The sequence below is a fragment of the Suncus etruscus genome, chromosome 6, assembly GCF_024139225.1.
Source record: "Suncus etruscus isolate mSunEtr1 chromosome 6, mSunEtr1.pri.cur, whole genome shotgun sequence".
Lineage (NCBI taxonomy): Eukaryota > Metazoa > Chordata > Mammalia > Eulipotyphla > Soricidae > Suncus > Suncus etruscus.
In genome coordinates, this window is record NC_064853.1 from 94,565,546 (window position 1) to 94,592,385 (window position 26,840).

The following is a 26,840-nucleotide window of genomic DNA, read 5'->3' on the forward strand; positions in this document are numbered from 1 at the left end:
TCTTCGCGCCCCCTGATCCCTCCCCCGTCTCCCCTCCCTTCCCTCCCGCCTCCTTGCCCGGTCCCAACCCCTCCCTCCCCTCCCCCACTCGCGATCCGGGCCGCTGCTGTTTGGGCCGGACCCCCCGGGCTCAGCCCGGCCCCTCGCCGAGCGAACGCCGCCGCCCCGTTTGCTGAGGAGGAGGCCCCCGGCCGGGGCGCCGGGCGCGGGGCATAAAACGGGCCGGAGCCGGCGCCCCGGGCACCAGAGCGGCTGACGGCCCCGTGTCAGCGGCCGCCCGCTCGCTCTCCCCGGCCGCCGCCGCGCCCGCCCGGCCCGGCCCGGCCCGGCCCGGCGCCGACTCCGCGGCCGCCCGCCCGCCCGACGAGTCCCGGCCCCCGCCGGCGCGGCGCAGCGCAGCGCCCCGCGGCCTCGGCCCGTCCGCGTCATGCCGAGCCTCGCCGCCCCGCCGGCCCCGCTGCTGCTCCTGGGGCTGCTGCTGCTCGGCCCCCGGCCGGCCCGCGCCGCCAGCCCCGAGCCCCCCGCGCTGCCCATCCGGCCCGAGAAGGAGCCGCTGCCCCTCCGGGGAGCGGCAGGTAGGTGGGCGCGGGGTGGGCGGGCCGGGCGGGCCGGCGCAGGTGGCTGCGGCGCGGCGTGGGCGCGGGGGGACCCCGGGGTGCCCCGGCCCGGCACGCACACGCAGGAGCCGGACAGCGGCCGCCAGCCAAGCCCGACCCGCACCCCGCAGGCTGCTCGTTCGGCGGGAAGGTCTACGCCGTGGACGAGACGTGGCACCCGGACCTGGGGGAGCCCTTCGGGGTGATGCACTGCGTGCTGTGCGCGTGCGAGGCGGTGAGTGGAGCCCGGGTGAGCGCGGGGCTCAGGAGTGCGGGCGTGGGGGGGTCTCTCGGGGTGGGGGGGGCGTCTCGCAGACTCACTCGGAGCTGCTGGGGAGAAGGGGGGGCGATTTTGCAGATGTTTTGGGCTTTTCCCCCCCCCCCCCCTTAAGTTTTCCTTTCTGGAAGGGGAGAAGCGCACCCTCTCCTCCAGCTTCGACGAAGCGCACTCAGGTGTCCACTAGACTAGTTTTGATCCACTGCGTGTCGGGCTCGGTGCCGAGGCCGCTTAGGCCAACGCGGAGCCCTAGTGTCCACTGTCTCCGGGGTTGCTGATTATCTCCCCCACCCGAGGGAAGCAGAGATGTTGAGTCACTTGTCCAGGGTCACGCAGCGTGTCAGGGGCGGCGTCGTGGGCCGCGCGGGACTCCTCCTCGGCGCCCTTGGATCTCCCGGATCCGCTTCTTGCGGTGCCCATGGGTCCCCTCCTTCTTCTTCTTCTTCTTCTTCTTCTTCTTCTTCTTCTTCTTCTTCTTCTTCTTCTTCTTCTTCTTCTTCTTCTTCTTCTTCTTCTTCTTCTTCTTCTTCTTCTTCTTCTTCTTCTTCTTCTTCTTCTTCTTCTTCTTCTTCTTCTTCTTCTTCTTCTTCTTCTTCTTCTTCTTCTTCTTCTTCTTCTTCTTCTTCTTCTTCTTCTTCTTCTTCTTCTTCTTCTTCTTCTCCGCGAGCAGCCTCAGTGGGGTCGGCGCGTGAGGGGCCCTGGCAGGGTCAGCTGCAAGAGCATCAAGCCCGAGTGCCCCGCCCTGGCCTGCGGGCAGCCGCGCCAGCTGCCCGGACACTGCTGCCAGACTTGCCCGCAGGGTAAGGCGGGTGCGGCGGGGCGCGGGCCAGGGAGGGCGGAGGGGGAGGATGGACAGACCCAGCCCCGCCTTTCGGGTGCCCAGGCTCTGGGTAACCCCTACCCTCGCGGCACAGAGCGTAGCAAAGGCCCGGAGAGGCCGCCCCCGAGCCTGGCCTTCGAATATCCGCGCGACCCGGAGCATCGAGGCTACGGCCACCGCGGGGAGCCGGGCGCCGAGGACCGCGCCGGCCGCGCAGACAGCCACACGGGTACGGCCGGCCGTCGGGTCCCGCGGGGCTGGGATGCTGGATGTCGTGGTTTGGGGGGGGACAGCGAGGGTACCAGCACCGTCCGCTCCCCTCGCAGACTTTGTGGCACTGCTGACTGGGCCGAGGTCGCAGGCCGTGGCGCGGGTCCGAGTGTCCCTGCTGCGTTCCAGCCTGCGCTTCTCCATCTCCTACCGGCGGTGAGGAGGGAGGGGGCCGGGACAACGCGGGAGAGGTCGCAGGACTGCAGAGTCCGGTCTCACCCCCGTCCCCCATTCCCAGGCTGGACAGGCCCACCCGGATCCGCTTCTCAGACTCGGCGGGGAGCGTGCTGTTTGAACACCCTGCCGCCCCCACCCAGGATGGCCTGGTGAGAGGATGTTGTGGACCTCTGCTGGGGCAGTATTGCTGCACCTAGGCGGGCAAGGATGCTACAAAGCCTACTGTACTGATGGGACTGCTGAGGCTTAGGGGCAGTGCAAGGATGTACTTTAGAGACCCAGCCAGTATATAGTAGTGTCTTGGCTCGGACCCCCACATTTCAAAGTACTCTTTTTTCTGGGGATGGGCTCCCAAGTTGTGTTCAGGAGACCGGAGGGCCCCCTCCCAGCAATTCTCTGCCAACCTGGCATGGGTTCAGTGCAAGGTGGGAGAACCCATCCACCCTCTGCATGCTGGAAGCCTCCAGAGTGGTACTTGGAGGACCGCGTAGTGCCAGGAATGAATGATGCTCAGGTCCTAACATTTCTATCATCTTCCAGCCACATAAGGCCTCTTCTTAAGTGTCCTAGGAGGGCCTGGGTGTCTTTTTCCCTCTGCCTTCCATTCAGCACGGGTCTCAATGGGATGTTCTCGCCTCCCTGCCACAGGTCTGTGGGGTGTGGCGGGCAGTGCCCAGGCCGTCGCTGCGGCTCCTCAGGGCAGAGCAGCTGCACGTGGCCCTGGTGTCGCCCACGCACCCCGCAGGGGAGGTCTGGGGGCCGCTTCTACGGCACAGGGCCCTGGCTGCAGGTGAGCATGCTCAGGGCCCCCTAACTGGGTTTCTGAGGAGCTAAGTGGGTTAAGAAAGGAGTTTTCTGATGGGCTTTGTGGCTCCTTCCTCTCCCAGAGACCTTCAGCGCCATCTTGACTCTGGAAGGCACGGCCCAGATGGGCACTGGTGGTATTGCTCTCCTCACGCTCAGCGACACACAGGATTCCCTGCATTTTTTACTGCTCTTCCGTGGACTGTTGGAGACCCGGCCAGGGGGTAAGTGTGTGGCAGGATGGGGTGGTCAAGCTCTGAGCTCCCCGGGGAGTCCTGGCAGCCAGCCCTCTTCTTCACCCTTGGGTACACAGAGGCCACGAATAGGCCCCTGAAGTCCACTGCCTGCAACTCAGTCCACGTGTTACAAGCTCACCCCAGAAACAAACGGTTTGGCGGCAGGAAGGCGAGTCTCAGTGTAGGGCAGGTGTGACCTTACAGAACTAGGAAAAGACTATTCTCAACTGCTGAGTTAATTTCTTTGATTCTGTCTATTCTGGCGTCAACCATCTCTGGTTCAGAGGCTTAAACCTCAAATTTACCTGCTGTTGTTGGGGATTATTTTGCCCAAAGGTACTGCTTGGGCCCAATTAGATCTAATAAAAATTGTCCCGCCCCATTGCTAAAGAAGTCTGCTCGATAACTACTAATTTTTTGTTTTTATTGTTTATATATTGGGCCATACCCAACAGCACTTAGGGATTACTCCAGGTTCTGTGCTCAGAAATCATTCCTGGGGCTGGAGAGATAGCACAACAGTAAGGCATTCGCCTTAGACGCAGAAGGATGGTGGTTCAAATCTCGACATCTCATACGGTCCCCCGAGCCTGCCAGGAGCGATTTCTGAGTATAGAGCCAGGAGTAACCCCTGAGCGCTGCCAGGTGTGACCCCCCCTCCAAAAAAAAAAAAAAAGAAATCATTCCTGGCAGGCTCAAGGGACCATATGGGATGCTGGAATCCACTAAGTGCAAGGCAAATGCCCTACCCACCGTGCTATTGCTCTGTCCTTTGATAACTACTAATCTTATAAAGCCCTCACAACATTCAACACCTCACATCATTGGAGAATGGTGATTATTTTTCTAATATATGGCAAAGTAATGAAATATATCGGATCCTATTTTCTCACTCCTTGTAAGAATATCAAAATCTCCTTGACAAATGAACTATCAAAAACATCTAATCATTTAGAATAGTTGTAACTTCTATTATTATATTTAATATATTTATATCAAGTGACATTTTGGGGGGAGTTTGGAGCAACAGCCAGTGATGCTCAGTGTTTACTACTGGCATGCAGGAATCACTCCTGGTGGTGCTCAAAGAAACCATATGTGGTACCGGGATCAAACCCGGGTCTGTCCCATGGAAGACTTGCCCCAAGGCAAGCACCTTACCCACTGTACTATTGCTCTGGCCTCTATCAATTGACTCTCAACTGAAAGAATAGTAAAGGTAGCTGTGAGTTTCCTAGAATACTACAGCTGTGCTGCTGTTGCAGGCCCAGCCCAGGTTCCCTTGAGGTTGCAGATTCGCCACCAGGGGCAGCTGTTGAGGGAGCTCCAAGCCAACATCTCAGCACAGGTGAGCAGCAAGGGAGGCTGGTCCTTGCTTCTGGCTCCCTGGGGCTGACTGCCATGTAGATGGGCTATGTCCCTAGCAGATGGGCTTCGCAGAGGTGCTACCCAGCCTGACAACACAGGAGATGGACTGGCTAGCATTGGGGGAGCTGCAGATGAGCCTGGAGAGGGCAGCTGGGCCTGGACCGCGCATCAGTGGGCTTATTGCTGCCCGGCAGGCATGTGATGGTGAGCCAGACTTGTCACTGGTGTAATGAGGAGGCCAGACAGGTGCCAGGGTGTGCCTGGGTGACATCCTGGGGGGAGATGAGTGGCCACAGGGCAAGTCCACCACCCTTTGTCTTACCCCTTGCAGTCCTGCAGAGTGTTCTTTGTGGGGCCGATGCCCTGCACCCGGTTCAGACGGGCGCAGCGGGTGCAGCCAGTCTGACACTGCTTGGGAACGGGTCTCTGATCTACCAGGTGAGAATCAGGGACACAGAGCAGGTGTTGGGCCGGACTTTAGGCTTCCTAATGCTCCATGGTGTCACCCCTTCTCCTCTCCACCAGGTGCAAGTGGTCGGCACAAGCAGTGAGGTGGTGGCCGTCACATTGGAGACTAAGCCTCCGCGGAGGGACCAGCGTACTGTCTTGTGCCACATGACAGGTGGCCAGCTTGGAGGATACACAGTGAGTGTGGCAGAGGGGTTGCCCTGCATTTGTGTATGTGTGTGAGTGGTGTGTGTGTGTGTGTGTGTGTGTGTGTGTCTCCATGGGAAATTAGGATCAGTGTCTCATTGAATCATGGGGCACCTTGCATATGAGAATCAGGGATCCAGTCTTCTGCGAATATCATGTGACAGGCACTGAGAGATCCAAGAGACAGGCACAAGTAGACCATGGAACATCTGTGTGAGAGCTGCTCTGTTTCCTGGGCTTTCTCAGGAAGTACCTCTTAGTCCTTGGCCACCTGCTTTCTTTTGGGTGGCAGTTAGTACTCCAACAGTTGCACAGGGACCTTTGACTAACCAGGCAAGATGGTTTAATGCCAGAGCCAGAGAATGTGGAGCTGCTGGGCCCTGCAATGTAGGGGATTAGGCTGCCCAATGGTGTTCAGGGATGGGGATGGGAGAGAGGGTTATGTGATGTTTGGATTTGAACTGGTTTTCTGGCACATGCCATGCTAGTGCCTCTGCCCATTGAGCCGTTCTTCTGGATCCTGGTGCCTATTTTCTATCTCAGGGAGGTTAAGTTGTTCTCCAAGGCTGTTCCCTAGGTAGGAAGTGATAGAGAAGAGACTTGTGTATGTGTGTGAATGTGTGTATATGTGAGCATACGTGTGCATGTTTTTTTGTTTTGTTTTTTGAGTCACACCCGGCAGCGCTCAGGGGTTACTCCTGGCTCTACACTCAGAAATCGCCCCTGGCAGGCTCAAGGGACCATATGGGATGCCGGGATTCAAACCACCGTCCTTCTGCATGGAAGACAAATGCCTTACCTCCATGCTATCTCACCGGTCCCAAATGTGCATGTTTATGAATATGTGCATGCGAGCATATGTGTGCATGAGTATAGATGCAACTGTGCATGAAAGTATGTGTGACCTCATTGATGCTCTTCACTAGCTCCCCCTGTTCTGAGATAGTCCCCTGGTGGTGCAGGTATAATCTGCCATGTAGAAATGACAGATGAACACAGGGCTCCTGCATTCAGGAGTGTACTTCTGTTCTTCCAACCATTGTCCCAGCCCCTGAAAAGTTCTTGCATGTTCTGTGTGTGTGTGTGTGTGTGTGTGTGTGCGCACGCACACATGTGAGTATGTGTATGAGTGTGTGGGAGTGAGTGTGTGTCTATCTTGGGCATGAACAGAGATAAAGAATGTTGGGGTATACCTCAGGGATCAAACAGGCTGCTGCCTGAGCTTCTCCTGTGGGAGTGAGTGTGTGTCTATCTTGGGCATGAACAGAGATAAAGAATGTTGGGGTGTAGCTCAGGGATCAAACAGGCTGCTGCCTGAGCTTCTCCTTCTCTGCCCCTCTAGGCTGTGGGTATCTGTCCTGGTCTGGGTGCCCGTGGGGTTCATATGCTGCTGCAGAGCGAACTGTTCCTGAACGTAGGCACGAAGGATTTCCCAGATGGAGAGTTGCGGGGACATGTGTCTGCCCTGCCCTACAGTGGGCACCGTGCCCGCCATGACAGTGAGTGTTTGGGGCCCCCTGTGTCATGGTTTCTGACCTGCCTCTGCAGTGAGGGGTGCTGCCAAAGGCTGGGAAAACCTGGTGTTGTCTGTGCTCAAACTCTATTTAGATTGGCATCTGGAGGCATGGGGCGCATGGGGTGGATTTGCTGGGAGACATGTGACTGTGGGGCCCAGGGGCTGATACAAGTGACTCCACCAGCCCGGGCTTGGTGGACATGATCTTCATGGGGTTTGTGTTGGGGGAACCGGGCCAAGGCCAGGACTGAGTGGTCTTGTCTGTTCACTATCTCTTCTCTTCTCACTGGTCCCCTCTCTTCTGTTGGACCCAGCGCGGCCTGTGGTGCTAGCAGGAGCCCTGGTGACGCCTCCTGTGAGGAGTCCAGCTGCAGGGCACGCGTGGCTCTCCTTGGATGCCCACTGCCACCTCTACTATGAGGTGCTGCTGGCTGGGCTGGGCGGCTCAGAGCAGGGCACTGTCACTGCCCATCTCCTTGGGCCTCCTGGGACTCCTGGACCCCGGAGGCTGCTGAAGGGGTTCTATGGCTCTGAGGTGAGGCCCTGTGCAGCCTGGGAATAGTGACCAGATAGCAGCTAGAAAGCAGGGTCTGTGGTGGGCAGAAGGCCTGGCCGGGCTGGCCTGGGCTGGGGGAGCCAGACAGCCAGTGAGGTGTGTCTGACTCAGCCTTTATGAGCCCTTCTCTCTTCATCCTTCTTGGTGGGAGACCTTGGACACTGGTTAAAGGCTGGGCCCTTGAGGGGAGGAAGGCCCACTGGGGAGTGTCTGCACAGAGTATGGGGTTATGGGCTTGGAGTCCAGCATGCTCACAGCGTCCCCCTGTGTTCTCCAGGCTCAGGGCGTTGTCAAGGATCTGGAGCCGGAGCTGCTGCGGCACCTGGCTCAGGGCACGGCCTACCTGCTCATCACCACCAAGGGGTCCCCCCAAGGGGAGCTGGGCAGGCAGGTAGGCGGAATTGTGGCAAGAAGGGGTAGCTTACAGTCTGCCTGGCTCTGTAGGGGCAGCTGGGATGCAGCTGTGACCCACTGCATCCACCCTTGTACTGCACCCCCCCATGGCTTCAGGGCTGCTGTGTGTCGGGGCATGGGACATGGGGTGTCGGGGAGATGTCTCACTCTCCCTTCCTCCCAGGTGCACATCTCCAACCAGTGCCAGGCAGGTGGCCTTCGTCTAGCAGCAGGAGGGACCTCTGGGGCCCCTGCAGCCCCTGCTGTAGCAGCGGCAGCTCTGCCGGCTGTGCTGGGCCCAGACACCCCACTGCCTGCCAAGTCTGGGGGCCAAGGGAGGCCCCGCGATCCCAACACTTGCTTTTTCGAGGGGCAACAGCGCCCTCATGGAGCTCGCTGGGCACCCAACTATGACCCCCTTTGCTCCCTCTGCACTTGTCAGGTAGGCGCCTGGGAAGGGCCACTGTGGTGGGGCTTGGCGCTCCCAGACATCTTCCACCCAGTGCATACCTTACCTCTGCCCACAGAGACGCACTGTGATTTGTGACCCCGTGGTTTGCCCACCACCATCGTGCCCGAGCCCCACACAGGCCCCAGACCAATGCTGCCCGGTGTGCCCAGGTGAGTAGCAGGAGGGTGAAAGAGGAAAGAGGAGGAAGAATAGGTGGTGGTGGTGGTGGTGGTGGAGAGATGCAGCTCTGAAGAGGGGTCGAGGAGCAGGGACCATCCTTTGCCTTCACTAGATCTTTGGCTCCACAGAGAAGCAAGATATTAGAGACCCACCAGGGCTGCCAAAAACTCGGGACCCAGGAGAGGGTGAGCCAGAAGCATCTGCGGGTGTGGGATTGGTGCCCAGGAGGGAGACAGGAGGCACCTTCATGGGAGGTGGGGCTGAGGGGCTCAGGTGCCAGTTGACCCCCACAGGCTTCTTTACAGTCACCCGCCTGGCGGGTTTGGGGTTTCACTAGGGTTAGCCCAAGGCCTCTGCCCAGGAGCTCAGTACTAATGGCAGCTGGGCACTGTCCCCCACCAGGCTGCTATTTTGATGGTGACCGGAGCTGGCGGGCAGCAGGCACCCGGTGGCACCCCGTCGTGCCCCCATTTGGCTTAATTAAGTGTGCGATCTGCACCTGCAAGGTATGGCTGCCCATTCTCCTCTGGTGCCATGACCCAGCCTGGGCTGCTGAGAGCGGGAGGGCCTTCCTGGAGAGGAAAGGCCGGCCTTTAGCTTCCTGTGGAAGAGCCAGGGCTGAGCTGGGTAAGGACTCGGCCTCTGTCCGCTGACCAGCTCCACGTGACCCCTCGATGAGCCTCGCTCTCCAGCTGAGGAGCAGGTCTGACAGCTGCTACACATACAGGGTTTTACTGTGAAGACTTGAGTGCAGGGGCTCTGAGTAAAAGGCGATGGAAGGAGAGGGAGGAAGCATGCCGTGTGCTCCCCTTCTTCCTGACACTCCTGACTTGATGGATTTCTACAGGGGGGCACTGGAGAGGTGCACTGTGAGAAGGTACAGTGTCCCCGACTGACCTGTGCCCATCCTGTCCGCGCCAACCCTACTGACTGCTGCAAACAGTGTCCAGGTGAGAGGGTGGGCCCTGAAGTCTCTTGAGGAGTTAAAGTCCTTTACTGGGGGAGATGCATAGTGATAAGAAGTATTGTGAGAAAAAATGAAAGGGACTTCTCAGGTAATTCAGCACAGGTTGGAAATGCAATGGAAATAATGTGCATATACTAGTGGGCTATGAGGTATTTCAGTTCTTGTTCTATTCATCCATCCAGCTATCCTTATTCACCTATCCATCCTCCATACAACCATCTTTCATATATCCATCCTTCATCCATCCTCCATCCATCCATTTTTCATTCATCCATTGTTCTCCATTTATCCATGCACTTACCCCATTCATTTATCCATCCTCCATCATCCACTCATCCACATATTCATCCATGTATTAATTTATTCACCCATCCATCTACCCACCTACCAACCCACTCATCCATCCATTTATCTACCCACTCATCCATCCACACACCCACCCATTCACTCTTTCATTCATCTACCCATTCATCCACACACCCATCATCTGTATATACATCCATTCACCATTCATTCCCCATTATCCACTTACTCATCTATCCATCCCATTATCCATACACTTTCATATCCATTCACTATCCATTTCCATTATCTGTATATGCACCTATCCATCCATCTTTTATCTATCCATCTACCTACCCATCTCTATCTACCCTTTCATACAGCATCCATTCTCCAAAAACCCTTCTTCCTCCCCTTCCTGCCTCCATCATCCATCTATCTTTTCACCCACTCATTCTTTTATTCACTCGTATCTATTCAGATATGTATGATGTAGCCACTCATGCACACATCCACCCAAATTTCTTAACTACTAAGTTAAGTTCATAATGGAAACTTGGTGCTAAAGATTCAATGAGAAAACCTGGTGATTCTCACAGAATCCAGCTCAGCTAATGCTGCCTCTTTTTTTCCCCCCACTCTTCCTCTCTCCTTTCCAACAGTGGGGTCTGGAGCCCGTCCTCTGCTAGGGGGTCCTATGCAGGCTGATGGGCCCCGGGGCTGCCGATTTGCAGGGCAGTGGTTCCCAGAAAGCCAGAGCTGGCACCCTTCAGTGCCTCCCTTTGGGGAGATGAGCTGTATTACCTGCAGATGTGGGGTAAGTATGGGATATGGGGTGAAGGTTGTGCGAGGTGGTGACTTGAGGCCAAGCCCGAAAGCGGGGAGACCTTCATTGTGTGTGTGGGAAGACTTCTTGCAGGGGGATCTCCCCAAAGAGGCACAGGGACACTGTGCACTGGCTTCTGAGAGCTTCAGGAACTGCTTTCTTGCCGCAGGCGGGGGTGCCCCACTGTGAGAGGAATGACTGCTCCCCGTCACTATCCTGCAGCCCCGGGAAGGAGAGTCGCTGCTGTGCCCACTGTGCACCCCGGCAGCGTGAGTGCAGGCTTCTGGGGTTCCAGGTGTGGGGACAAGTGCCTTCCCAGTGACAGGAACAGCATTTTCTTTTCCCTGTGTTGCCTTGTTTACTCTGTCCACCCTCTGGGGCAGCTGAGGGAATCTGGTCCTTTCTGGGTCTAATGTGGAGCTTCTCTGCTTGGCATGCCATGCGCCTGCATGTCCCTCTCTCTTCCAAGTCCTTTTCTGACACCAGGAATAGGACAGCACATGTACTGTCTGCCTGGGTTTGATCCCTCCTCAGCACTCTATAGAGTGCACCACTAGGAGTGATCCCTTAATGCATGGCCAGAAGGAAGTCCTAAGCACTGCCAGTATGGCCCCCATGACCAAAGTCTTCTGCCTTCTTTCCCCAGTGGCACTTGAGACCAGGTCAGTTTCAGAAGCGCAGAAAGAAGTCCGAGGCTCCTAGACAGCAGGCAGAAGGCCTCAAGACCAAGAGGACGGATCTGGGCTGGGAGTGGAAGTGGCACAGAGGCCCCACATTCCCTTTGGGGACCTTTAGGCTCCTTTCTCCCTCCCCCACTACCTCTGGGAACCGCAGCTTCTGGGGGGAGGAACAGGAGGTCACCTCAGCCCCTTTAGGGCTTCTTCCCCCGCTGGAAGCCCTGATCCCTTTTTCCTGTGTACAGAATGTCACCAGCTTGTTGGGGTTTTTAATTTATCCTCACTCAGCACCAAGGGTTCCCCCACTCACTCCTGCTGCCCTGAGCTGAGCAGAGTCATTATTGGAGATTTTTGTATTTATTAAACCAAGTTTTTTTTCAGTCTTTTGACTCTAGCTGTCTCTTTGTGCCTAACGCCTGAGTGGGTACTGGAGGAACAGAGCCTGAGATGAAGAAAAGAAGAGAGGGGGCAGCACTGATTCTAGGGGCACTTCTGGGCCTCAGGAGCTTCTGGGAGGGAACTGAGTGCTTAGCATTGGCTGCCTGTGTTCCACAGGTGCTTGGCATTTTCTTGGAGATGGTCTGAATCAGCCTCAAGAACCTTGATAAACATTTCCATCGGCCAGAGTGATAGTACAGTGGGTAGGGCATTTGTCTTGCACATGAGCGACCCAGGTTCGATCCTCCATAATTTATGGTCCCCTAATTATTGCTAGGAGTAATTCCTGAGCACAGAATCAGAAGTAACCTTTGAGCATCACCAGGTCTGGCCCCAAAACAAAACAAGTAAATAAACAAATAAAAACAAAAAGAAAACAAACACATCCCCCAAACTCTAAGAATAACAACAAAAATTTAAAAAAAAATAGGGGCACGAGAGAGCTCAATGAGCAGAGCACATGCTTTACATGCAGGAAAGCCAGGTTTAATTTTGCACAGCATGGTCACCTTCCCATCTGACATCCTTCTCTATGCACTGCCAGGATGTAACCCCATCTTGCATTTTTCGTGTAACCTTATTTACAAGAAAGACCCTCCCATTTCTGGGAGGGGTCTTGGGGAGATTACAAAGGTTTGACCTCAGGGGCTAAAGGGGATTTGCATGGATGCAGGATGGAGGAGGAAGCAAGAGAAGGAGATGGCTGAGGAACAAGGTACAATGCAGGGCTGAATAGGAATCCAGTGTAAAAAGTTATGATAGAAGCCACACATGTTGGCTAGGGCATGAATAAAGCTGATATTTCCTGGAACCTGTCATTGGATGATTTCCTCCTCGCTATCCTGAAAGATGCTAGACCCTCTGGCTGGAGAGGGTGCATACATGTAGTCCTGGGCTGGAGAAAGAAGGCTTCCATCACCATCCAGCTCCATCCAAAGGGCCTCTTTATTTAATTCTACGCCAGGAGTGACCCCAAAGCACTGAACTGGGATTGTCCCTTACTACAGCTGGGTATGGCACAAAGAGCAAAATAAAGGAACCTTGAGGGCCAGAGCAATAGTACAGTAAGTAGGGCATTTGCTGATCTGAGTTCAATCTTTGGCCTACCAGGAGTGAGTTCTGAGTGTAGAGCCAGAGTAACCACTGAGCACCACCTGGTTTAGTCCCCAAAATCAAACCCCCCATAAAAAAGAAGGAACTTGGGAAAACTGAACAAGACTTCACACCTGGTTTTGCTACACTGACCTGGGAAGGTTAGATTTTGTGCTGCTTTTGTATTCAGAGTTCCAAGGATAGAAATCCTTGTATCCCAACCTCTGCCTGCTGAGTTGGCTAGTACTCATGTTCTTTCACTGTAACTGTTCCGGGGCTGGGGGGGGGGGGCGGGGAAGAGAAATCAATGCATGCGCAGCAGGTGCTCTCCCACTGAGTCATCTCCCTGCCTTCCCAGATGCTCCTATTTCCTAGAAGCTTTGTGCCCATGGGCTGTTCTGAGCCAGGGAAACTGGAGCCTATTGTGGCTGTGTTCTTGGGAGAATAACTAATCTGGGGATGAGGAGGAATGGATAATACCCCTCATGTCCTTCTGTCCCACCACCACCACCTGGGTATATCCACAGCCCTCCCCAGGAAGCAATGTCAGAAGATCGAAGCTGCAGGCAGAGGCATCTCTCATTTAGCTCCTGTGATAGCAAAGTAGATTCAAAGCCTGGAACTTTCTGCTCTCAGAGGGTGAGGGAAGAGTGAACTCATAGCCTTCTAATTTAGGGCTAGGTGTGTGGAAACTACTTATGAAATTGTTTTCTGGGATCTGAGAGATAGTACAGTTCAATCCCTGGTATTCCATAAGGTCTCTAGAGCCCACCAGGAGTGATTTTTGAGTACAGAGTCAGGAGTAACCCCTGAGCACTGCTGGATGTGGCCCCAAACCAGGAAAAAAAATCAGTGTCTGGTTTGTGGAGATATTGCACCATGGGGAGTGTGTTGCTTTGCACACAGCTAACTCTGATTTGAACCCCGGCATTCATAGGGCCCCTGAAACCTGCTGGACATAATACTTGAGCATACCAGGTATGGCTCTAAAGCCAAGGGAAAAATGTTCTGTTGCTTATTCATCAGATACATTATTTTATCTCTGCAGGTCTCTGGGTCTTTCCTGAGACTCCTCCCTTTGTCAGCTCTGTCAGGCTCCCAAGTGGAGAGCCACAGAAGCAGGCTTTCTGGAGGTGGATTAATAATGAAAGGAGGGAGACAAATACAGATAGGAGGGGTGCTCCCATTTGTCTATCCTTCGCTAGGAAGTTCTGTTGATTCCTGAATTCGAGGCCTGGGAGAGGAGTGTGGTGAGGAAAATGAAGAGACTGGAGGGGATCTGTGTGTGTCCTCGAGGGTCATTCAAGGCAGGAAAAGCACAGATCTAGGTGAGGAGGTTGGGAGGGAGCACTTAAGGTGGCCCACCCAGCACCAGTGACAGCACCCAGACACCTGAGGTTCCTAATATGTATTGTGCTTGCTGCTGAGGGTGTCTGGTGGGAAGAATGATGCGAAGGTGTAGCATGATCATGTCATATAACATATAATGATGCTGTGAAGACTGGAGGAAGTCAGAGGCTGCAGGCCTGAGGACACAATATTACTTTATGGGTTCCGGGTGGGTCCCAGATGCTTCACGGGCTCTAGAGCAGTTTTCTTGGCTCACCACTAGGCCTGAGAATGTCCAACTATTAGATCCCAGCAGAGTCCTTCATTGAGGGTTCTGGGGACACTCATGGGCTACCAGGCTATTCTGGCCCCTGAGAGATCACAAGTCCAGCCCTGTGCCAAGGTACCTAAGTCAGGCCACCTGGAAGCTCAGACCTGGGGTAACCTCCAGAGGGGACCCCCTTATTTCCCTCCAGGACTGCTCCTGTCCTTTGTAAATCACAATGACTTGTCCCAACCAGCACCATTCAGATTTGAGGAGAGGCCCTCTCCTTGAATAAATATATGTGTTAGAATATATTTAATACATTTTCTCGAGGTCAGCATTTGAAATTTAATAGACACCTATAAAACAATGCACTTAAAACAACACACTTGACAGTGGAGACTGATGTGACTAATGCGGAGCAAGACAAGGACGGTTGCCCTCATTGTAGCTATTTAACAGGCATCAACACAAAATAGTAATACAGAGAGAGAGAGCAACCAGAAAGTCCAGCCATACCATGTAACAAGAAATTAAAGTATACATGTCAGAAAGTGAGAGATTAAATGGTCTTTATTTGAACAAGAGAGATAGCACAGATTGTAGGGCACTTATCTTGTACACAGCCAACACATGAGCACCACTGGTGTGGCCCCAACATAAAATAGTTAAAAAAAAGTCTCTATTTGAAAACGGCATTGTTTCTCATGTAGAAAATCCCAAGAAATTTTAGAAAAATACTCCTATAAGGGCCAGAGCAGTAGTATGGCAGGGAAGGCCCTTGCCTTGGATGCAGCCAACCTAGGTTTGATTCTCAGCAGTGCATATGGTCCCTTACTAGGAGTGATCCCTGAGTGCAGGACCATGAGTAAACTCTAAGTATTACTGAATATGGCCTAAACCTCTCTGGTAACAAAACAACTAACAAAAAAACAGCAACTTCCCTGCCCCACAAACCCTCTAGAATTACTAAATAACTCTTTTTGTTTCTGTTTTTGGACAATATCTAGCACCAGTGCTCAGGTGGTATTCCTTATTCCGCACTCAGAGGTCACTCTTGGTGGGTTTAAAGGATCATATGGGATGCTGGGGATAGATCCTAAGTCATCACATGCCAGGCAAGTGTCTTATGTACTGTGCTATCCTCTGGCCCCTATTAAATAATTTTTTGTTTTTGTTTTTTTCGGGCCACACCCATTTGATGCTCGGGGTTACTCCTGGCTAAGTGCTCAAAAATTCCCCCTGGCTTGGGGGGACCATATAGGATGCCGGGGGATTGAACAGCGGTCCTTCCTTGGCTAGCGCTTGCAAGGCAGACACCTTACCTCTAGCACCACCTCGCTGGTCCCAAATATTTATTTATTTATTTATTTATTTATTTATTTATTTACTTACTTACTGGTTTTTGGGCCCCACCTGGTGACGCTCAGGGGTTACTCCTGGCTATGCGCTCAGAAGTCGCTCCTGGCTTGGGGGACCATATGGGACACTGGGGGATCGAACCACAGTTCGTTCTAGGCTAGCACTGGCAAGACAGACACCTTACCTCTAGTGCCACAGTGCTGGCCTAATAAAACTTAAAATCAGTAAGGACAATAAAACGTTATTACTTAAAATTACTATTAATATAAAAATCAGGGCCGGGCGGTGGCGCTGGAGGTAAGGTGCCTGCCTTGCCTGTGCTAGCCTAGGACGGACTGCAGTTCGATCCCCCAGCGCCCCATATGGTCCCCCAAGAAGCCAGGAGCAACTTCTGAGCGCATAGCCAGGAGTAACCCCTGAGCGTCACAGGGTGTGGCCCAAAAACCAAAAAAAAAAAAATCAAAATCTTTTTACTGTAGTTTAGATGATATGTTTTAAATAGTAATATTGACTTTTTATTTATTTTTTTGGTTTTTGGGCCACACCCAGTGACACTCAGAGGTTACTCCTGGCTATGTGCTCAGAAATTGCTCCTGGCTTGAGAGACCATATGGGATGCCAGGGGATTGAACCATGGTTTGTCCTAGGCTAGTGCGGGCAAGGCAGATGCCTTACCGTGTGTGCCACCACTCTGGTCCCAATATTGACTTTTTAAAACTTATTTTGGTTGCTTGATTTTTGGGGGTCACATCAGGCAGGACTCAGACCTTCCTCCTGGCTCTGTGCTAAAAAAAAAAAATGACACCTAGAGGTGTTCAGGGAATCATATCAGGTACCAGGTATTGAAACCAGGTCAGCCTCAGAAAGACCAGCAGACTCCTTTCTGTACTAACTCTTCATCTCCTCCAAGAAAGTCTTTTAAGCACGTGGTTTTTTTTTTTGGGGGGGGGCACACCCAAAGATGCTCAGGGGTTACTCCTGGCTCTGCACTGAGTAAGTAATTATTCCTGGAGGTGGTTGGTGGACCATATGGGATGCCAGCGATCCAACTTGGGTTGACAACGTGCAAGGCAAGTGTCCTCTACCTGTTATCCTATTGCTCCAGCCCCAGTCCATGTTTGAAATAAAAGTCAAGTTGCTCATGTTCTGTGCCATAGCTCAGTGCTTCTCAAACTCCCAGGTGAACGCGTTGGTCGTTGGGAGCCTTGATCAGTGAGGATTCAATCCCAACACTCTGGAGTGGGACCTGAGGTTCTGCATTGCTGACAAGCCTCCTACTCCAACTGCTGTCTCAGTGAGCATGTGGGCAGTCTAGAGTTTCACACTGCTTGCTATGTTTGCACAAGGCCTTATGGATGTGTGTTCGTTCATTCCACCAGCACGTTCGAGCATCTTTATTATGCCAGACCCTGTTCTAGGGGATTCTAGGATACACTTGGGACTGACAAAAGTTTTTTTTTTTTTGGGGGGGGGGGCGATCCAAGTTTGATCACTGGCAGACTGCAGTCATGTTCATGTTCTTAAATTAAAAATCGCCACATACACGTTTGCTCCTTGGTTGATGTGATCCCCGAAGGGGCGACTGTGACTGGGCCTGGGGCAGGGTGTGGGGGAGCAGGGGGCTCGGGGAGACAGAGCCCGGCACCCCTCCGTTCCTGCCCCGCGCCCTAGCCTCCGGTGCTCTCACCTCCCATCCGTCCTTGTGCAGTGCTCGCTCGGTAGCATCCCCCTGGGCTCGGGGGGTGGACTCTGCTTCGGGGACCTCCCACCCCACCCTCGTCGTCCCCTGTGCAGCCAGGCTTGTGCTGTGCGTTCCCTCTCCATCGTCTGGTTTGCTCAGTCGCATCTTCCCCGACAAACGAGGCGTTGGCACGAGGGGAACCTGTGCCCCGGACCGTTTCCCTGGCCCCGCTGGTGGGCGCTGGGGCCTCCCTCTGCCCCAGGTTTTGTTTCTTGGGGCTGTGCTGCTTTAGATGGCCACTAGGAGGCCCTCCTGGGCCGCTGATGCCCCACGCGGGGCAGGAATGGTGCCAATGAGTGATGAAGGAAAGAGGACAGTGCCTTCCTTGGCTGGACAGAATGGTCAAAACAAAGGCCAAAGCTGCAGGAGTGTGTGTGTGGGGGTCTCTGCCCTAGGCAGGTTGTTGGTGGCGAATTAATTTGGAGTGGTGGAGGCCTCGGAAATCCGCGGGACTTGGGGTTTTAGGGCTGGGGGCAGTGTGCTGCGCAGGTGGCTGCAGAATTCGGAGCCCTGTAGACTTTGGCAGGTAAGAGTGTCCAAGGTAAGAATGAAAGCCCACGGGCACAGGCATTCTATATATACGTGGCTCATTAGGTGTTTATTTTGTTCTACTTAAGAATTTGTTTTATTAAATTAATATAAAAATCTCTGAAAATCTATATATACATCTGGCCATTGGAGGTTCCAGTATAAACCCATCCTGGTTCTCTCTCTTCCCCCTCCAATGGGGGGCAGAGGGTCGGTAGTCCCACCTGCCTGTCCCTGTCAGGACACTAATTTCCTGCCTAGGGACCATCCACCCCATCATGCAGCTGGTAGGCACTGGGCCTGGTTCCAGGCAGCATAAACTGAGAGGGGTGCCCCCCAAGTTTGGCAGGGGCTGGTGATGGGGGGGCTGTTGTCACCTCCTGCATTCCTGAAGCAGAAGGCACAGGAGGGCAGCAGCAGACTGGCCATGGCTTTGTGGGGCTGATCACTGGCATTTGTCATCAAGTGGGCTTGATGTCAGAGGGGCTGCCTTCCCGGGGGAGCCTGTGACGGGAGCCGGGCCCCCAGAGCACTTGCACCTCCGTAGTCTCCATGTCACTGCTGCTGGTGGCGCTGTCTCTGAAGCTGGCAAGGAGTGGCCAGACCTTCACGCCCTGGGCTGTGACAGAGCCCTCAATGGTCTTCCGGAGCTGGGGAGGGACAGGAATAGGTTAGCAGCACCCACTCTCATTCCTCTCTACCCCCTCATCCCTTCCCCCTCCCAGCCTGGGTAAGTGGTCTTGCTTCTTACTATGAATCGGCCAATGCTGCTGACATATGCATGCTCCACTTCCAGCAGCAAGAAGATGGTGTGTGTCTGTGGGAAACATGGGGAATTAAACCTGGGATCTGGCCTAGTCCAGGCATCAGAGCCTGGAACCGTCTATATGACTCATGAGTCGATCTGCTGCCCCCATTGATGGAGAAACACAGAGGAGGGACATTCAGCCATGGTGGGAAGGGCAGAACAGCTGTGCCATGGAGGCCTGACGTCATGGCCCAGGCACCGGGTGAGGCTTTTCTATGAGCAGCTCATTTCAGCCCAAAGACCAGGGGGGAGCTCAGCCTTACTTGCAGGGGACTAGATTCAAGCCTGAGAATTGAGGCCAGAAAACAAACAAACAAAAAAAAAAAACAGTCTAGTCCTGAGAAGAAATGTGTGAATCCCTTCTTCAGATGCAACTGGAGCCTGGTGCTATATCATGAGGTCCCTAGTCCCCCCCCCCCTCTCTCTCTCACATACACACACACACACACACACACACACACACACACACACCCTGTTTCCTGTTTGCACACACAACTGGACATTGAATAGAATTCAGGGACTTTCAAACCTGTTTCGTGGTTGACACATGTCCCCTTCTTCCCAGCTCGCTTGCTAGTACTGATGATCTTTCACTCTGCCTCCACTCCCCACTCTGGGCCTGAAGTGACCTATATCTCTCAGAGCTTGTCTGGGGGGGGGGGAATGTCTAGACCTCCTGTACCAGTGTCTACCTCAGTCCCTTCCACCCCCTCACTTTCAAATGTAATTCCCCAGATCAAGTATCTGCCAGCCAGTTTCCCTTGCATACTTTGCATTTTGGGGGGCCAGATATCTTGAAAAACATGCTACTGACTCAGCAGTTCCTGGAACTTAGGGCCTATCATTTATCTCACTACTTGGGGTTTACTTATAAGCCTTTTGGTTTAATAACCCAGTTTTTTGAATTACTCAGAATTCATTGTAATTGCCTTAACACTTTAAAAATGTTTTCTTATATAATGGCTGAATTCTTTAGGAGAGAGCTTCCAGAACTTTCTAGCCTTTCTATCCAAGGCATGATAGGCCTTATAAAAAGAGTTAGAAGTTCAGTTTGAGAGTCAGCTTTTGTAAAGCTTTTTGCTTTGGAGCCTCCCCTGGGGTATTGGGGTCCAGCAGGGTCACACCTGTCAGTGCTAGGAAGGCCTTGTGGTACTGGAGGTGGGAGGAGAGACAGACCAAAACCCAGGGCCTGTGCTTGCCTGGCAGGTGTTCAGCCCTCTATGTTATCACCCAGGCTCCTTGGAATAAGCATTTCTTTTGTCTTTTTTTGGTTGTGGGGGGCACAACCAGCTGTGCTTAGGGCTTACTCCTGGCCCTGTTCTCAGGAATTACTCCTGACAAGGGAACTGTATATGATGCCAGGGTTTGAACCCAAGTTGGCCATAGGGAAGGCAAGTGCCCTAATCTGTTGTGCTATCTCTCTAGTACTTAGCCTTGTCTTATGTTTTATAATCTCTATTAACTTCTCCCAAAGATCCTCTTAAACAGTTGTACTGGACTTCCTCCCCAAGCCCCTAATCCTAATCAGAGGGAGCTGACTGCTAGCTATCTGTGCCTTTTTGTTTTGCAAGTGGCTTGTATCTGGTGAGTGGGCAATTACACTAAAGTCTTGAACATATAGAAACCAACCCACATTTTCCTTTTCTATTTTTGGGAGATGGCCAAACCTGGTGGTGTTTAGGGGTTACTCCTGGCTCTACACTCAGAAATTACTCCTGGCAAGCTCAGGTGACCATATGGCAGTGCTTCTCAAATAGAGGGCACGTTTGATCTCGGCAAACACTGTCATAACAAGCTAAGCCCCGTGTATGTCTCTGGAGCTGAGAGTTGCTGTGTTCTGCTTCAAACCCCACTTTGAAAAGCTATGCATTGCAAAACCTGCTCATTGTAGCCATTAATCCAGACATCACTTTTTTTTTTTTTTTTTTTTTTTGGTTTTTGGGCCACACCCGGCGTTGCTCAGGGGTTACTCCTGGCTGTCTGCTCAGAAATAGTTACTGGCAGGCGCGGGGGACCATATGGGACACAGGATTCGAACCAACCACCTTTGGTCCTGGATCGGCTGCTTGCAAGGCAAATGCTGCTGTGCTATTTCTCCGGGCCCCAGGCATCACTTCTGATTAAAAAATCAGCTCAAATTATTTGATATATTTTTGTTTTGCAGGTTAAAGCTTTTCTTAATAAAGATAAAATTTACAGTCGCACAGGGGGTGCGAAAAATATTTTCTTCTTCCTAGGGGGGCATGACAGAAAGTAATTGAGAAGCACTGCCATATGAAATGCTGGGGATCAAACTCAGGTCTGTCCCAGGTTGGCAGTATACTTTCACTCAGGCCCACCCTTCTTTTCTCTTTTCTTTTGGGGCCAAACCTGGCTATGCTCAATGCTACTCCTGGTATCACTCCTGACTCCAGTGCTCAGGGAACCTTATATAGTACTGCTGAGTATGGATCCTAAGGAGGCTGCATGTAAGAGATCTAAGCCCTGTACTATCTCTGTGGTCTCTCAACTCATGTCTTTTTTATGGAGGAGGGTCACACCTAGTGATGCTTGGGATTACCCTGGGCTCTGTACTCAGAAGTTACTCCAGATGATGCTCAGGGAGTATGCTGTGTGCAAGGCAAGTGCCCTGCCTGCTGCACTATTGCTCCAGCCCTCCAACCTTTTTTTTTTTTTTTAGGATTTTGGGCCACACTCAGTGGTGCTCAGGGGTTACTCCTGGCTATCTGCTCAGAAATAGCTCCTGGCAGACACGGGGGGGCCATATGGGATGCCGGGATTTGAACCAACAACCTTAGGTCCTGGATCGGCTGCTTGCAAGGCTAACACCATCCCTACACTGGTCCAGTTGGGCTGGTAACCCTGATGTTGGCCATGCCATCTCTCTCCGACTTGACTCAGAGCCCGGGTGGGCTCAGAAACTGTTCCCCAAGCCTACTTGTCTGCATAGCTCTGATTCCACTGGGTACACCAGCATCCAGTCTCCTGTCAATATGTCATGCACCCACTGTGGAGAGCATCCACATCTTCACTCGCCACCTTTCCTCCTCATGGCATCAAGGCTTCTAACATTCCCTGTTGGTCTATGGCCTAGTTAACATCTGCTTACTGTGTGCCAGGCCCAGTGCTAACCCATCTCTCAACTTCCTTTACTCCTCAGAAAAGCCTAGGGTTTCCCATGACCCCCTGAAAGATACAGAAAAGAGGTGAAGAAACTTGCCACATTACTTGGCTAGCTGACATCAGCTAGCATGGGCATGGGGACCTGGGTTCAGCCAGTGTGGCCTGGTGTAGGCACAGGAATAGTTGGCTGCTGGAATGGTGTGCTCCAGGCTCTCCAGAATTTCCTTGGCCCTCAGAAGGCCCCCTCTGGTATTTACTGGGACTACCACTATTGATTCTTCAGGCCTGCAAGGACATTTGCATTTCCAATCTTTGGTGCTCTTATCACTTCCAGTTCTTTGTACCTTTGTTAGTCGGTCCCTCAAAGACTTTTTCTCTCCCACTTATTTTTAACTTTGTAACAAACACCTACTTTGTTCTTTTGCACTTTAATTTAATTAGACACCAGGGAGTCAGCTAGAAGGCCTAAACTTTTTGGGTTTTGGAAAACTGAATTGACCAGTACAGGACAGCATAGCCTTCTGAAAGAATCCTGGGACTGGGGCCAGAAAATCTGGGCTTAGTGCCCAACTGCTGTACTGTCTGAGTCCACTGACCTCACTGCTGCCTCAGTTTCCCAGTATCATAAACTCTTTAAATTCAAAGATTTTCTAGAGTCAGACTATCTTGGATTCCTTCCCAGGTTCTATTGCTTACCAGCTGTGTGACTTTGGGCAATGTGCTTCTGTCTCTCTGAATCTACATGTCCTCATGTAGTAAAACTCCCTCTGTGCTTGTGAGAACTATATAGTTAGCATGTGATTAGCACAGTGCCTGGCACCTAACAGGGACCAAGGGAGAAAAATATCTCGTCCTCCTCATCAAGGGATGTCTGAGGACTAAGAAAGATGTCCCTGGGGTCAGAGAGATAGTACAGTGGATGGACCCTGGGCTTGATTTCTGGAAACCTGAGTAGCTGGTTCTCTGGGTACCATCAGGAGTAATTCCTGACTGCAGAGCTTGGAGTAACCCCTGAGCACCAATGGATGTGGTCCAAAAGTTAAAAACTAAAATGTCCCTTTCATAAAATGCTTAACAAGTTTTTCATAAAAGCTTGATATACTATTTTTTTTTCTAGTACTGGGGATGAAACTTTTTTTGATTTTTGTTTTTAAGTCACACCTGGCTCTACGCTCAGAAATCGCTTCTGGCAGGCACAGGGGACCATACGGGATGCTGGGATTCAAACCACCATCCATCCTGAATCAGCTATGTGCAAGGCAAAAGCTCTAACCCTGTGCTATCTCTCTTGGGATGGAACTTTGAGTCTTACATCTGCAAGGCATGGAGGTATGAGCTTTACCACTAAGCCACATGGCTGCTCCTTGCCTAAAGTGTTATCAGGGCTCTCCTTTCTGTGCCAGCCCTGCGCTCCCCCACTTACTTCCAGCTATAGGTCTTTACCCCCAAATATAACAGTTCTGTTTGTTTTCTTGAATCTTAGCACTATTCCTGGCTCAACACTGGGGACGGGGATATATCTCTGGGTAATGGTGCAGGAAACATGGGTGCTAGGGCTGGGCTGGGGTTCCCTGACACAAAGCAAAAAAGTAGCCTGAGCTCTCTCCAGCCTGCCTTCTGCTTTTTAGGTTTCCTAGTCCCATCTGGCTTTCCTATATGTGGGGGCTAGATTGGCTCATGGGCACAGTATGTGCCTCTGTGAGCTGCCAAGCTGTGGACCTTGGTAGTATCTTCTGTTCTTCGCCTGCATACAACACTGTCCCAGACTGAACTAAAGTGGCCCTTCCTTGGTTTCTGACCCAGACCCAGTAGCTTGTCTTTGCTAAAGGTGCTGTAGAATATAGCCACCCTCTCCTGGGCAGTTGGGGTGGCCTTCTTGCGAAGGAAGGTACCTCCTTTACCCCCTCCAAAGTCCTGTGTGCCCCCACCCTGCAGTCTCCCCTGCTTCCTCCTCTTCCTTCTCCCTGTCCCTCTTTGGTTGCCTTGGGTCCACATTAAGTCAGATTTTCTGGGGTCTGACATTCCAGGCCCCCCACTGGGCGTTTCTCATCTTTGTTTATCTCTTCTCTGCAGTGTCCTCACCCCTACTTGGATGGTGGTTGGCCTGTTCATTAGATTTTCTTATCCTGCCTGTTTCTCACCATTTCTTTCTGTGTGGGTGTATCAGTCTTGTTGGGAACTCGCCGCCTCCTTCCAGTGCTGACCCGAGTGGGGCCTACTGCTGGCCTTGGCCCAGCTTGAGCCCTGTCTTTGTTGCTGGTCTGGTCCAGAGTTCCCCAGGGGACCAGGCTGAACAAAGGAAAACTGATTCCTGGCTTGCACCAGGGTTTAGAAGGAGGCTTGGCACTTCAGCCTCATGGCAATTTTGGAAAGATCTCTGCACGGGGCCCAACCTTTCAGCAGTGTCCTTTCATTTTTTTTTCCTTCATTTTTTTTGATGGGTCACACCCAGTGATGCTCAGGGTTCAGAAATCACTCATAGCTGGGGGATCAAACCTTGGTCTGTCCTGGGTCAGCTGCGTGCAAGTCAAATGCCCTACCGCTGCGCCACCTCTCTAGCCCCCATTTTTTTTTTTTTTGGTCACACTTGGTATTGCTCTGGGGTAACTCCTGATTCTGTCTCAGTTTGCTCTTGACAGTGCCAGAAGAAACCATGCAGCGCTGGGGATCCATTCTAGGGTTCGGGCAGCCCTTTAAGCATCTCTTGGACCCTCTGATGTCTTCTTGTCCTCCTCACTCCAGGTTGAATTAATTAAAGGGCTACTCCCCACCCCACACTCTCCACTAGCCTAAGTCTAGCCAGAAGCACCTGGTTCACTGTGGCAGTGGTCTGCAGAGCCTACCTTGTGCATCGAGGTACGTTCCACCAGCTGGAAGGGCGCTGGGTCGATTTTGCAGTCACTGAAGTTGCTGGCTCGTCCAGTTGCTGCTCCTCACATTCCAGAATCTGAGTGGGAGAGCAACCAGGATGGTGAGCAGGTGCCCACAGCTGGGCCCTCCTCCCTGAAAATTGCCCTTTCGCTGCCCTGGCTCTCTCCCATGGGGACAGCAGCCAAGAGGCCAAGTGAGCAAGTTCCTGAAGGACAAGGGGCAGAGTCCAGACACACCCACCTCCTCAGGGCTCATCTCGCCTTCCAGGTCCAGTGAGTCACTCTAGGAGAGAGGGAGGCAGGATGGCAGCTAGGAGCCAGGGGGAAAGGTGGGTGTATGCGGGGGCCCCAACTGAGGGGGAGGCCCCCGACACCCCCAAGTTCCTGAGCAGCAAGAAAGCAGTGGGGTACTTACTGCCAGGGAGATTTGGACTCACTTCAGCTTGAGCTTTTCACAGGATTCTGACTTCGACTTTGTTAGGGTCAAACCAGAGACAAGAGGAGTGGGTGTTATAGGGAGGGCAGCAGTTATGGGGGTTGTGAGAGGCCCAGGAAGGAACATGCTGTAGGAGCAGAGGGGGAAGACACGGAGCAGGGTAGAGTAGGAGCTGGGACCACAGAAAGGGCAAGTGTCGGGCTTGAGCATGTGAGCCAGAGTCAGAAGAATTGGCTCAAAGGCACAGCAGGTAAGGTGTTGCTTTGCAAGCAATGGGCCCAGATTCCATCCCTGGCATCCCAGATGGTCCCCTAAACTCTGTCAGAAGTGATCCTGAGTGCAGAGCCAGGGTAAGCCCTGAGCATCACCAAGTGTGATCCAGAAACAAAAGCAAAACATAACCAAAACCCCCCTCAAAGTTCTAAGAAGCCACTTGGCCGCTCACCTCTGACCCCTCAGGAGGAGGGCTGCCACAGAAGAGGCTCCTAAGGGCGATGCCTGCCTGCTCCACATTTCCTGTGTTCCCAAACAGTGCCATGGCCATGTCAGTGTTGGGCAGAGGCCTGAGGCCTCTTTGCTGCCACCCAAGAGCTTCCCCAGGTCTGGAATGACTGGGTGGGCTCTGGGCGGGGCTAATGGGACATGAGCTCACCTGTGGAGTTTTTCCACAAGTTGCCGGGGCCCCTCTTGATAGCAGGTCAAAGGGGAAATCGAGGTGGAACTGGGTTTTGAAGAGAGTGGTGATGGTTTCTGTAGGGGAGGCAAAGGTCAGAGAGAACAGGTTTAGCCTCCTGGATCCCCTGGTGAGGGATTACTTCCTGCCCTGGCTCTCATCCCCACATCTTCGTCGTGATTCCAGAAAGGCCAGGACACGAAAGATGAAGGCACTGGAGGTGGCAGCAAAGAAGCCGCACCAGTAGTTTCAAACAGCAAAGAAGGTAGATGTGACTTCAATGCTGAAAAGGACGCCTGCAGGGATGGGGAAGGTCAGGGACAAGCACCATGAGGCTTGGTGCTTGGGGTAGTTAGGGTGCCCACATGCCCACCTCCAATGCTGCTGTTTTGCTGCACCCACTCCCATAGCATCTCTGTGTTCGACAGTGGGCAAAGGGGAGGCAGTCATGGGCTCTGTAAGCATGGACACACCCTCTCTCCTCATCCATGGCCCTCTTTACCTTGTAGATACCCCCAAAGAGAGAGAGAGGAACTTGCTGAGCAAGTTACCTGTCCATTCTCACCTTCCTTCCTATGTGCTGTGTTTACATTCTCCCCAATCCACGTCCACTCCAGATCTTTTTGCCCTTTCCTTCCTTTGAAAGTCTGAAGTGGGAGGTTGGTCCCAGGCCCAGCCACATACCCTCTTGTGTGAGGTCTGCTCTGCTCTCCCCTGGGCCAATGTGTCTGTTTCTGTAAAATCACCCCACACACTATATCTTCAACCCCTGGTGAACGAATCTAAATCAAGGTCGAGCATGAAATAATCCAAACCAGGATGAGGGAGAAACAAGTATAGTCTGGCAGTCTTCTGTCTTGTATCTCCAGCAAGTTGCCTGCTAGAACTGTTTTTATTGAATAAATACAGAGACCGCCTCCAGCTGGGGCAGTAAGGACATAGTAAGGGCAGATAGCTCAAAACTACCTTTGTTTTGGGTGGAATCAAGTTGTAAACAAACAGATACAAAGAAACCAGGGATGATCTTTGTTTTGGATAAAATAAGCTGTAACCTATTTTTTGTAACAGCTTCCACTAGTGGTTTCATCATTACCTACTTGGTGGCCTGGTCACTTCATGGACCAG

The 26,840-nt window shown here is 52.7% G+C and overlaps 1 protein-coding gene and 1 long non-coding RNA gene across 2 annotated transcripts in view; both read left to right on the forward strand.

Annotated features, from left to right (window-relative positions):
• The window catches only part of LOC126012111 (uncharacterized), a 60,207-nt gene extending 42,283 nt beyond the window's left edge, over positions 1-17,924 (forward strand). The window contains exon 2 of the long non-coding RNA XR_007496783.1: positions 17,711-17,924. This is a non-coding gene — a long non-coding RNA (uncharacterized LOC126012111). The remainder of the gene's footprint in view (positions 1-17,710) is intronic.
• On the forward strand, positions 428-11,428 carry CHRD (chordin). Its single transcript, XM_049775822.1, has 23 exons — positions 428-575; positions 728-831; positions 1,544-1,673; positions 1,788-1,922; positions 2,020-2,119; positions 2,202-2,289; positions 2,789-2,930; positions 3,028-3,168; positions 4,446-4,528; positions 4,608-4,752; positions 4,880-4,986; positions 5,074-5,193; positions 6,545-6,701; positions 7,033-7,253; positions 7,552-7,665; positions 7,852-8,109; positions 8,195-8,288; positions 8,427-8,483; positions 8,701-8,804; positions 9,146-9,248; positions 10,210-10,364; positions 10,543-10,642; positions 11,020-11,428. The coding sequence occupies exons 1-23, from the start codon at positions 428-430 to the stop codon at positions 11,073-11,075; spliced, it is 2,862 nt and encodes a 953-aa protein (XP_049631779.1). The 3' UTR covers positions 11,076-11,428.
• Positions 17,925-26,840: the final 8,916 nt, after the last annotated feature.